Below are 12,501 nucleotides of genomic sequence, written 5' to 3' on the forward strand. Positions count from 1 at the left end.
ATTTTATTGATAATGGTCTGTAAGATCTATAAGCTTGCCTTAGAATCTGTTACTTTTAATTCTATATGTCTGATAATAGAATCTCTACATTTGTAATATTCTATTTTTTCTATTTTTTCTTGAATTGCCGACCCTGGTTTTGCAAAAGGTAAAATATCAAACAAAACATCTTTCATTTCTGGTTGATAATTTCTTTCAACAAGATTACAACGTATGAAAATTCGATCAACACCTCTAGTGATGTTAATTATACCAGTCCCTTCTTCATAAGGTTGATCATATACTTTAGGCTCTAAACCTAAAAGTTTATGTAAACTTCCTTCAGAAAAGTCCATTTGTGCTCCCTCTATCAATTTTACATAACATTTAAAAGTCGATTCATTTACACCCAAGTGCAATAGAGTTCTTTTTCCGTTTGTTCACCAAAAATTTCATTAAGCTTGTTGTATTCATCAGAAAGTTGTTTGTTTAAATATCTGGAAAGAGTATTTATTTCATAATCCTTTGGAATTGTGATGATGTGTAGATTGTTATAAGGTTAACAACTTTGTTATATTGCCATATTCTCAGAAACGTTAGGGTATGTGTACCATAAAAATATGCTTTTTAATCCAATTTCAGGATTTTTACCTAAGATCAGTGGATGATTTGAGTGAAAATCATATCTATATACGGGTTTGTCAACAGTTAATAAAAACATAATTATATTCAGGCGCTTGCGCCGCACTCACTTGCATTGAATAATCTATTTTGTGAAAGTTTATTTACCTTTAGCGCACTTGTGCGCTGTTTTCAATTAAAAGGGTGATCGTTATGAGCAACGCGAGGATCACGGCTCGCTGCGCTCACTTTGCAGTGCAAGTGCTATTCCTGAGTGCTAGCGCTAACCACCTGCGGCAGTTTTTTGATACTGTGTTGTTTGAGCGTGATGTAATTGATTTTTAACATTTCATCAAGAATCCTCCTAACATCACTTTTTAGCTCTCTGCTTGTGTTTCCAGCTTTTATTGATCCAATCATAAGCATTAACTTTGCTTCTAATTCTCTGGGATTTTATCTCTCTCTTTGTTTTAAGAGTTTCACCAAACAATAAAAAATGAACACTTTCTTACAAGAAACTGAATCGCCAATTTGGGAATTTCCTTCAATAGCTGCTAAAGACACCTCAATAGTTAAATATGATAATACTAAAGTGTATGAGGATAGTCATGGAGCTGGGACACTAGAAAATTCAGATCACTATTCTTTTACTACCAATAATGAAGATTTGTGGTTATTGCCAAGTGAGTCTTATTTAAATTTAACTATCAGACTGAGAAACGAGGATGGCAATCAATATGTTTGGCAAGACAGAGCTGCTGTTGGTGCAGCCGCAGCTGTAGTAGCTGAAGATGTATCCTTATCTGATAATGGTTTTAACATATTTGAGGAAGCTCGATATTACATTGATGATAAAGAAATTGAAAGAATAGATCATTTGGGAATTGCTACTTTAGTCAATAACATTCTAAAATACACAAGTGAAGAAAAACTAAATGCTGTGAAACATACTCAACTCTGGTTTTTGAACAAAGATAAGGATCGAAGAACTTTTGTGCGAAATTGCTCAGGTACTTTAAATTTGTGTTACCCCTGAATCGTATTTTTCCTTTTTGTGATCAAGTAGATCACATTTTCAGAGGAGTTAAACATGGAATTAAATTTACTTTAAACAAACCAGAAAGGTTAGTTCAAAAGGCTAATGCTGTGGCAAATGGCCAAGTTGCCATAACAAAATGTGTTTGGATGATGCCTTATGCTGAACCATCTTTGAGTATTATGGCAAAATTAGAGACTCAGTTAGCTAAAGATTCATCACATAATCTATCATGGTCAGCACTCAATGTATATAGAAATCAACCTCCCAAAAATTTAGAGGTCCGATTGTCACTCTCAAGCACTATTCATAAGCCAGAAAGAGTCTTTGTTGCATTGCAAAACCTTAATAGAAATACATCCCAAAATCACTCTTCAATGAGATTTGATAATATTAATGTATAAAGTGTGAATGTTGAAATTAATAGTGTTCAATTCCCAGATAAAGAAATAAAGAATAATTTTACAAACAGGGAAATTACAGAAATTTATGATAGATTTCTTCAATGTAGTGGATACATGACTAAAATAGATTTTGAGACTTTTCGAAAATTATTTCCAATATTTCATATTGATGTTTCACACCATAAACCAGAGTTGTATGAAAATACCCAATTGCCCAACATTGTAGTTAACCTAAGGTTTAGAGAAATCCCTGCACATGACTATCTAGTTTGGGTTTTGATATACAATCACAAAGAGGCCACATTAAATCTAGAAAGTAAAAAGATGAGAGTAATAAGATAAAAATTACTTTAAGATTTACATGCATAAAATAAATATAAAATCATGACCACACGGAAAACAACATATATCAATTCACCTATTCATATAACAGAGTCACAGCTGAAAAAATTAAAACTTAATGAACCATGTATAGTAAGAATAGATCCTTCAAAAAAAGCCAATCATCATTTACTTTTAACACAAACACAAGTAAACCAGTTAAACAATGCAAAGTATGCTGGAACATCAAAAGATTTAAAAATATCAAAAACACAACTAGAAAAAATGGAGGATTTATCATAACAATACCTACTCTGTTGGCAGGCATTGGTGCTGCAGCAAGTATGGCTGGGACAGCTGGTGGAATTGCAAAGGCAGTGAATGATAAAAAACACAATGATAAAATTGAATCTGAAGCCAAACGGCATAATAAAAAAGTGGAAAATCTGCTGCAAGCTAGCACTGGAAAAGGGGCTTATTTACCTAGAAAATCTGCTAGAGGCGTTTTTTTACCCAGGAGAAACTAAAGCAAGGTTACCTAATCATGATATTATAAAGATTTTACAAAATGAAAAAGATTTTAGAGGATGTTTTATGCGAGATGAAAAGCTACCTTTAGAAGGTTGCTTTATCTTAAACTTAGATGAGTTCACTGATCCTGGAACACATTGGGTAGCTGTTTATAACAATAAATATTATGACTCTTTTGGATTACCACCTCCAAAATGTTTGGAAAAACGAATAGATTGGTATAATGTAAGACAACATCAGAATGCAAAGAGCAGTCTTTGTGGGTTGTATGCTTGTTTCTACATTCAATGTAGGAACCAAGACATCACCCCTTATGACATATGTTATAAAAAACTTTTGGAACCGGCGCATAAAAACAATAACTTAAATGCTGAGCTGTTATTTAAAAAATATGTCCAACCTTCCTAATTGATCTATATACTGCCTAAGGTGTAAAAAGAAAACTTTATCAACAAATCTTCAATTACATGAGCAAAATCGTCCCAAAGGTGGTGAAGGAAAGCAATACATTTTAAAAGGTATGTGTACGGTATGCAACAGCAAACAATCACAGTTTGTTTCAGCAAATACAGCACAGGCTGGTAAAAAAATAGGTCATGGGGTAGTAAATGATTTATTAAACTCAAAAATGTAACCAGAAATGCATATACCAGGTCATAAATTTACTGGACCTGGTACAAAAGTTAAAGAAAGATTGCTCAAAGGAGATGTTCCAGTAAATGAATTAGATAGAGCTGCTCAATTTCATGATATGGCTTATTCAATTTTCAAAGATACCAAAGATCGTCATGTTTTTGATAAAAAACTTTAGGATGAAGCATTTAATCTTGTGCTTGCGCGGAACTCAACTAGCACTTTGAAAGATCGAGCTGAAGCAGGATTGGTTGGTGGTGTTATGCTTGCAAAAAGAAAACTTGGTTTAGGGGTACGACAAAAGAGGTAAGCGCAGCGCAAGCGCAGCGAGCGATCAAGTTAATAAAAATTTACTACATATTATTGCAATAAATCTTTGTCATATTTTATTTAAATTTGAATACATTCTGTAGGATAAGACGGAGGACATGGAATATTGTAATCAATTCCATAAAACCCAGTTCCATGGCAGAAACAATTTTGATCACCAGCATTATTAACCAAAAGAAAACCACCATTTTTACAATGTTCAACAAGCGAGCTTTGCTCATCGTGCACAAGTGCATGTGTACAACAGGTACTAGAAAAATATGTTAAAAAATAATATTTAGAAGTGCATAGTTTCGTAAAATGTTCATTTTAACTTTGGTTACCTGAACTTTAAATTACTTTTGAGCGGGCTTTGCCCCCTGCACACTAGCTTAGGTGTTGCGTGCTTGGCTGTAGCGCTGTAGCCAGAGGCGCATCCCGCTGCATAGCCTCAAGAAATGCTAGTTTTTTTCCTTGCTCAATGAATTCAGCTTTTAAAGTTTCCAAGTTTCCTACAAGTTGTGATTTTGAACGAAGTTCTTCTTTCAATGTCAATGCCACACTTACAAAACCTAATGGAACAGCAACGGCTGCACCAAATCCAGTTAATAAGCCCCCTGCAGTGCAGGTTGCAGATATAACTGATGATGAATTACATGCAAGTTGAGTTGTGTATAAGGTTTTATGAAATATTTTATATTTTTTATAAACAGTTTCATAATGTTTCTTTTCCTGTTTAAGTTCATTTAGAAGGTCATTTGTTCACAAAACAACGCAAAAACACTCAAAAAACTTCAAATACTAACCAAATTTATGAAGAAACATCCTTCAAAAGTGAAGTCCACGACCAGGGATTGTTTGGATAAGCTTTTGGACCAAATACTTAGTGAATTTAAAGACCAACCTCCTAACATAGATGAATTACAGAAACCAAAGCAAATTAGTGAACAGCAAGGGAAATTAATGCATCTCATTGATGAAAACGCTACAGTGAGCAGGACATTTACTGGCACTACTTCAGAAATGAGAAAAATTGAGCAACTTTTCTATTCTGGTGATATAGATGCTTTCAGAGAAGAAGAAACAAAAATAAGAGACTACTTAAGTGAAAAGGAAAAGGCAAGTGGTTGTTTCAAACTATACTCTCAGCTGCTCATTGGGAAAATGATTAAGATTTATCTTGACAAAAAAGGCCTTGTCATTTAAATTTTCTTGAAAGTGCAAGAGCATGTTGTACAAATATGTGAAATTATCAGAGCTTCTTGAAAAATGTCCAAGATTAAGTGTCATTGGTGCTGACTTCACTCTCCTAGTGCATAATCATAAATTTATAACAGAATACATAGCACAAAGGAAGTATGACTTTGGCAAGATTTCTTTGGATGCACAAATTGAAGAGAAAACAGAAGTGGAATCAGAAGCAACTTTACCCGCCCGCGAAGTGGTGAAAACAAAAGATTATATGGAGGATACTAATCTTGAATGGGACTATAGTACAAGTATTGAACTGCAGGGTGGACAGAGCACACATGAATCTGACTAGGTACATGCTCATGAAGCATACCAGACAGAACATGTACTACCTTGACGTGGTTGTCTGGCTCTAGTACCAAACGTTTTTTTGGGAAGCTAAAACTACATGATTATTTGTCCAAAGGAGCAGCGGTTGCACAGCTGAGCATGTGCCCATAGAGTCTAATTGAATTAGACTTTGGTGACTAGATGTAGTGTGCAGCACTGAGCGTTTGCGCGCACTCACAGGGTGCAGCGAGACATCAAGGTGACAGTTTAATTGAATAAGCCCTTTGCTAACTTTATGTAGAGTCTAATCCAATTAAACTTTTGCTTGGCTCTAGTACCCAACGCAACGAGTTTGGAGAAGCTAAAACTACATGAATCATTTAATTATGTCTTATTCATTCTCTCGCAAGAACAGCGGAGCATTTGTCTTGTCCACGGAGACTCTAAAATCTGCAGTTAAACCATCACAAGCATTAGAAACGCTTTAATGCAGGGTTTTTAGTTATATTTTACCTATTCTGCAAAAAAAATCATTGGCCGTTTTTCAAATTTTTTGGCCGAAAAACAAATTAGTTTTGGCCGATAGCAGGCATTCAAACCTGGTATCCCTGTTTCCCTTCCTCTCGGCTCTCTACTTCAGCTGATGAGACACCACACTGCTGGAGGGTTCGAGGGTTTGTAGACGTTAGTTGCCATCTCGGATGCGAAACAGCTGAAAAAGAAGCTGCCGCAGACGTTGCGCAATTTGTAGTTTCTTTGCGCGTGATTAGCTTTATTTTATACCCATCTATGGTTTGGGAATCTGAAGCAGGATTGACAATACGTGCAGAATATCTCTATTGTCGACTTCCGTTTCAGTGAACTTCTTTTAACCAATGACATTGCAACATTAAGTCTTTGGGATGTAGGAGGCCCCTGAGTTGTCAATAGCGGCATCTTTGAAAATCATCGTAGGGTTTTGAAATAGCTTCCTTGCTTTGACTTGTTTTGGAGGCATATTGAAACTATGGTTTACTTGAAACTTTAATTTAACTTTTTATTGTGGGGAGGGTATAAAAGAACTGATAAAAATTTGGTGGAGTCAATGACCATGAGAATGTATTAAAATGCGCAGGATATTTCACATAAAAGCATGACTAGAACTGCATCATTGGGCAACATTTAACAATAATATAACGTTTTATGAAGATAATTAGCAGGCAAAATGACCAGATTTTATCTTTGTTTTGTTTCTATTTTCAAGATTGAATTGACAAGACTAGAAAATCTTTTTCAATAGTACAATAAACAAGCTTATTTAGTAGTAGTGTGTTATCACATTTCAAAGTTTAGAATTCCAAAAATGGAATCAATTGATGCTAAAAACTGAAAGAATGAGAATCCAGCCTAATTTGATCAATGAAGTCCAACTCTCTTCTTTCTTGGGCTCCTTCATTGTTCAATTTGCTGCCCTCAAATGTTCATAGGGAGTATGTAGGTGTTGTTCCGGTAGTAGGATTTAAGTCAGAATTGGACAAGTTTTTGATGAAATTTCCTGATCAACCCTATATTCACGGACTAGCCAGCTCTGCCAACGCTAACTCATTGGTCAATCAAATAATTTATCAAAATAAAAGTTCAGTAAGTTTAAGTGTGTGGTATGGATGTCTGCAAAAAAAAAGAATGAATTGGGACTTTGAGATAACAACAATATAAGGGAATTGGCATTATTAGCATAGGTGATATATGCTGGCTGCACTGTACCAAATTTTTATTGAACATTACTTGTCAACCAACGCTAGCCCCAATTGTTCTTAAACTTACAATGCATGTTCCTCTTACTGATGATTTATTGATTTTATATAGAAAAAAATGAGCAATTGACCATTTAAGCTGAGGTTTTCATGTATTTCGTTCTTCTTGGTTATTACATATGGTTCTCTTCATGAAGTCATATATTTTTAACGTATTGCATAAGTAGGGACTAAATGAGACTGATCACGCACGAAGAAGCTTAAAATCATGCAACCTCTACGGCAGCTTCTTTTTCAGCTGTTTCTCATCCGAGATGGCAACTAACGTCTACATCGAGGGTTGGAGTGGAGGAATCATAATGGAAGTGGCATCCAGTCAGGCTGACCAGGTAGCATTTTTCGATGCTAATTTTTGAAAATTAGCATTAATTCAAAGCCGCTAGCATTGCAATTTTTTTATTAGCATTGTTCTGTTTTTTAGCACCAAACTAGCATTATTTGCATAGTCCAAGCATTGTGAGATCTTGTCTAGCATTTTAGCATTTTTCTAGCATTATTTCACTTCATCATTTCAAAACATGACCAAAAGGGAAGAAAAGCAAAAGAAAAAAAGAAAGTGAACTACATTTGGCGGTGTTAACAATGTTCTTTCATAGGATCCCTTTCCCGTTGAATGAAATTGATACGCTGTAGCCAAAAAGCTAATTCCACTGTTTACTTTACATGAAGGATGCAAAATGATTTATTCTAATTGCTTCTCAATTCAAAAGGAGGTTTAGCCTAATTTCTGTTTGTAAACAGATTTTTGGCCCACCAAAAGATTTTGGGTTGGCTAACACAAATTAAACAATTGATTAAAATGGTCAGTGAGTGTTTAATGAAGAAGTATAAATCATTAAGTAAATGTAAGTATGGGTTAATTTCACTATAAAATTCAAACAAACATACATGTTTTGGTTAATGACATTGTTCTCCGAAAAGTATCCCCCCCCACATTTGAGGTAAACCAAATCACAAGATTCACAAATAGCAAAAAAAATCAAAATAGAAGAGATTGACAACAATTGAGCTCTATGGATAAAGAAACTTATTGCAGCTCTTCCGCTTTGAAGCATGATGCACGATCAAAAAACATTTTATCTTATTTTCTTGATCTAATCTCGCCCAAGATGAACATTTTTTGCCGATAAGATCAATTTTAATTGTGTGTAAAAAAACCTTGTTCAAATCCTGAAAATACATTTTTGCTCAAATAAAACTTGTCACTTTTTGGTGTCCCCTTCTAAGTCTCAGGGTTCAAAATTAGGAGAATATCATAAACGCAACTGAATCAATTTTCACTGCCAGGTTTTTCTTTAGATTTTTGCCTTTTTCAAATGTTTTTTTTTCTAAAAGTATAATTTTCAAGATGTCGCCTGAACATATCCTGTCAAAGAGTGCCAAATATAATTGAATTGTGAAACTGAAGTTCTTTATGAGCACCATGAATACTTTGCTTTTCTTATAAAAGAGTAGCATTTTTCTAGCATTTTCGAATTCCAATTAGCATTTTTTAGCATTGATTTTGCACGAGCTAGCATTGCTGGCTGAAAAAAACCTGGCCAGCCTGCATCCAGTCACATAAATCGAGAAGTCGTCATCGGGATCGTCGGGTGCGCCCTTGGGTGACCATGGGCTTTGTCGCGTTCGTCCTCTACGACAAATACGTCCTGCGAAACGGAACTCAGCGCAGCGATCCCCAGTCGCTTGACGTCGGCGTTCAGCAGCCTCACATCGGCGTTCAGCAGCCTCACATCGGCGTTCAGCAGCCTCACATCGGCGTTCAGCAGCCTCACATCGGCGTTCAGCAGCCTCACATCGGCGTTCAGCAGCCTCACATCGGCGTTCAGCAGCCTCACATCGGCGTTCAGCAGCCTCACATCGGCGTTCAGCAGCCTCACATCGGCGTTCAGCAGCCTCACATCGGCGTTCAGCAGCCTCACATCGGCGTTCAGCAGCCTCACATCGGCGTTCAGCAGCCTCACATCGGCGTTCAGCAGCCTCACATCGGCGTTCAGCAGCCTCACATCGGCGTTCAGCAGCCTCACATCGGCGTTCAGCAGCCTCACATCGGCGTTCAGCAGCCTCCCATAGGCGTTCAACAGCCTCACGTCGGTGTAACTGCTCGAGCGGGGTAGATCGAAGAGCTGATCTCCGTTTTGGGGGATAAAGGCTTCGTCGCCGCAGAAGACCCAGAAGCCCAAAACAGACTTCGCGAGTTACTGAGAGGTTTTACAACCTCAGTGACGGTAGGGGGAGGCGTGGGCTTGGGAATGCCCCTGGGTCTCATCATTGACCAATCACACCAGCTGATTAAGAAGATAAAGAAAGAATAAACTACAATGAATGTTTTAGTAATTTTACTACAATAAAATGTGATGAAAATGAGAATATGGTGATTTTTACACAGACCCCCATCCATTAAAATCTCATAAAAAATTGAAATGCTCTGGAACGCATATATATATACTACTCTTTTTGAGATATCTTGTGATTTTAGAATGGTCACGGGTAAACACGTATCGAGGTTGATTCTACGTAGAAAAAATGCTTCCAAATGATAACCAACAGTCAGTCACAATTATATTTTTGACAAAACACGGCACAGTTAGGTCTAACAACATCAAAGTTACAAATGACAGGTGAGTAATCTATTTAGCAATCTTGAAGAGCATAGTTCAGATGGAATCCAATAATCCCCCCCGGAAAGCCGGCTTGTTCATTTGCAACCACTGCTGTGATTCTTTCAGTCATTTCGTCGGCGTCAGTCTTGAACAACACGCGGAAAGGACGGGTTTGTGCTGAAATACGAGAACATTTAAACAATGTGATAATTGAGGGAAGTCGGAGTGTTGTAACATTAGCGTAAGATCCGTTAATATGAAGGATCTGAACATTTTAGTTAAAATTGCATTTTTGCGGAATGATCGGGGAAACATTTAGCCCAATTTTTTACTTCCTCAGTCAATCAGTTTTTTAGGCTGAAATTTGTAAAAACATTTATCCCCGTTTAAAAAAAATGGGTAAATTCGTACAAATTCATCAATTATGTTGCGCTTTGAAGATTTTTTTAATCCGTTCAAGATCTGCCAACTCCTACTTTCAAATCCAATTTTGCTCAAAGGCATGAAAAAATGCGAAAAAAAAATTACAAAAAAGGTCAATTCATCTTAGCTTACTGATTTTATGACTGCAAACTTAATGACCATCGCAAAAAATGTTATCACACAAAACATGCTTAGTTCTGAATATAAACTGCTTCGAGCCAAGAATTTTATGTCTGACGCGTCTGGGCGTTTTTACTCCAGACTCATAACCGATTTTACATCTTTGAATTCCTGTCACAAAAGAGCCCGGTATTCTGCACGGTACTCGGAATACTGTTAGGTAACTTACAACCATGCTCTCAAGACTTGAACAATTTTGACGAAAAGTGGACCATTCATCTTGCAAAAGCCCAGCTGTTGCTCAATGCATTCTCACAATTTTTTACTGAAACTGCAACGTTTAAATTTGATTTTCCCCCTTCTTTCTTTGGTTTGGTTTTTCACGAGCTTTTCTAACCTCTACAGGGAATGTAATCCCAGGAACTACATAAATGAAAGGTTATAATTCGTCTGTATTTGAGTTGACAGGCCAAGTTAGTCTTTGCATGTACGGAACGTTTTTTTAAAAAATTGTCCAAGCCTAACTTGAAAAATGTTGCCTGAAGTCCTACGTAATCCCTACGAATATTAGAGGGAAGCAAATTAAACAATGAAGGAGCCCTAGACAGAAGAGATGTGGACTTTATTGTTCGAACTAGCCTGGATTCTCGAAGACTTGAAGGTGCTCTCACAACGCACATTAAGCCTCTACGGTCACTAGAGTTGACCCTAAATCTTGGATTGGGACAAAACTCATGGATGCTTTTGAAGACGTACAGTAACAGATACCTTTCGTACCTTCCCTGAACACTGTACAGTCCCAACTTTTTTAGCCTCTCCCAATATGAGAGCTCTCTCATTCCTGTGATATTCCACGTCAAACATCTTTGACTTGCTCGACCTTTTGCAAGCCTGCTGAACTCATTGGAGCCCAAATGGGTGAAGCATGTTCAAGATGTGGCTGAACACTCGACTTGAACAGAGTTAGCATCGTGATGCTATCTCTGGACTTAAACGTGCGATATATCCAACCACACATTTGAAAAGCTTTACCCACCTTCAACTGGATATGCTCATCGAACTTTCCATTATTTTGGAGGACTACACCAAGATCTTTCATAGATGAGACCTGCTCAATATCTTTACCTCCATTATCTACGAGTGGAGTATTTAAAGGAGTTGACCCAAATGTCATTGAGCGGAATTTCATTCCGTTCAGGGCCATATTACTCTCAGTTACCCAAGAGTAGATTCGATTTAAGTCCTTTGCAAGGCTACTGGAATCTTGGCCATTCCTACCAAAAACTAACTTTGTATCGTCAGCATAAGAAGAGCGACTGGCAGTAATACTAAGCTTTTGAAGCGGGACAACTGATATTATAAAAAGGAGGGGCCCTAAGATGGAGCCTTGGGGAACACCTGACTTGACATCATGTATGTCACTAAAGGATCCCTCAACCTTAACCAATTGCTTCCTACCAGAAATGAAACTTTTTAACCAATTGAGAACCTTGCCTTGGATCCCAATCTCATGGAGCCTGTTAACTAAAAGACCATGATCTACCTTGTCAAAGGCCTTGGCAAAGTCGAGATAGACTACATCAACTGATTCATGGCTCTCTAGTCCCTCAATAACTTGCTCAATATGTTCAATCAGTTGGCTAACCGTGCTAAAATGTGCTCGGAACCCATGCTGGCTAGGAGGAAGGACTTCATGAATATCAAGAAATTCAACAAGTTTGGACTTCATGATCCTCTCAAACACCTTCGCAATATTCGAAGTGAGAGAAATCGGCCTGTAGTTGTTGGGGAGTGACTTATCTCCCCCTTTAAACATTGGAAAAACATGAGCTAACTTTAGTGAAAATGGAAACTTGCCCTGATCCAAGATGCAACGCATCAAGTACGAGAAAACAGGAGCGAGAACCAGTGAGCATCTCATCAGAAACTGAGATGTCACCCCATCAGGACCAGGAGAGCTCGAAAGCCTCAAGTCCCTGATGGCCTCTAAAGCATCTTGATCTGTGACTTCAAAATCATCTAAACGCTCAATTTGACCAACCTTATCAATCTCATTAGACTCATCTTCAGAGCAATTGGCTGTTGCTTCCGAACTCAGTGGGGTTGAAAACACACTTGAGAACTGATCTCCAAGCATGTTAGCCATAGTCTCTACATTGCTAATGGCTGCCCCATCAACCTCAAAAGGCCCAACAGAGTGTTTCATT

General features: G+C 37.3%; 1 protein-coding gene across 1 annotated transcript in view; it reads right to left on the reverse strand.

Moving 5' to 3' along the window:
• Window positions 1–9,691: 9,691 nt before the first annotated feature.
• Window positions 9,692–12,501, reverse strand: part of LOC131885059 (uncharacterized) — a gene marked incomplete in the record, with an annotated part of 7,184 nt that continues 4,374 nt past the window's right edge. The window contains 1 exon segment of the mRNA XM_059232982.1: window positions 9,692–9,926. Within this exon segment, the coding sequence (XP_059088965.1) occupies window positions 9,783–9,926 (144 nt within the window).

This window comes from Tigriopus californicus, chromosome 8 (assembly GCF_007210705.1).
Source record: "Tigriopus californicus strain San Diego chromosome 8, Tcal_SD_v2.1, whole genome shotgun sequence".
In the NCBI taxonomy this organism is placed as follows: Eukaryota; Metazoa; Arthropoda; class Copepoda; order Harpacticoida; family Harpacticidae; genus Tigriopus; species Tigriopus californicus.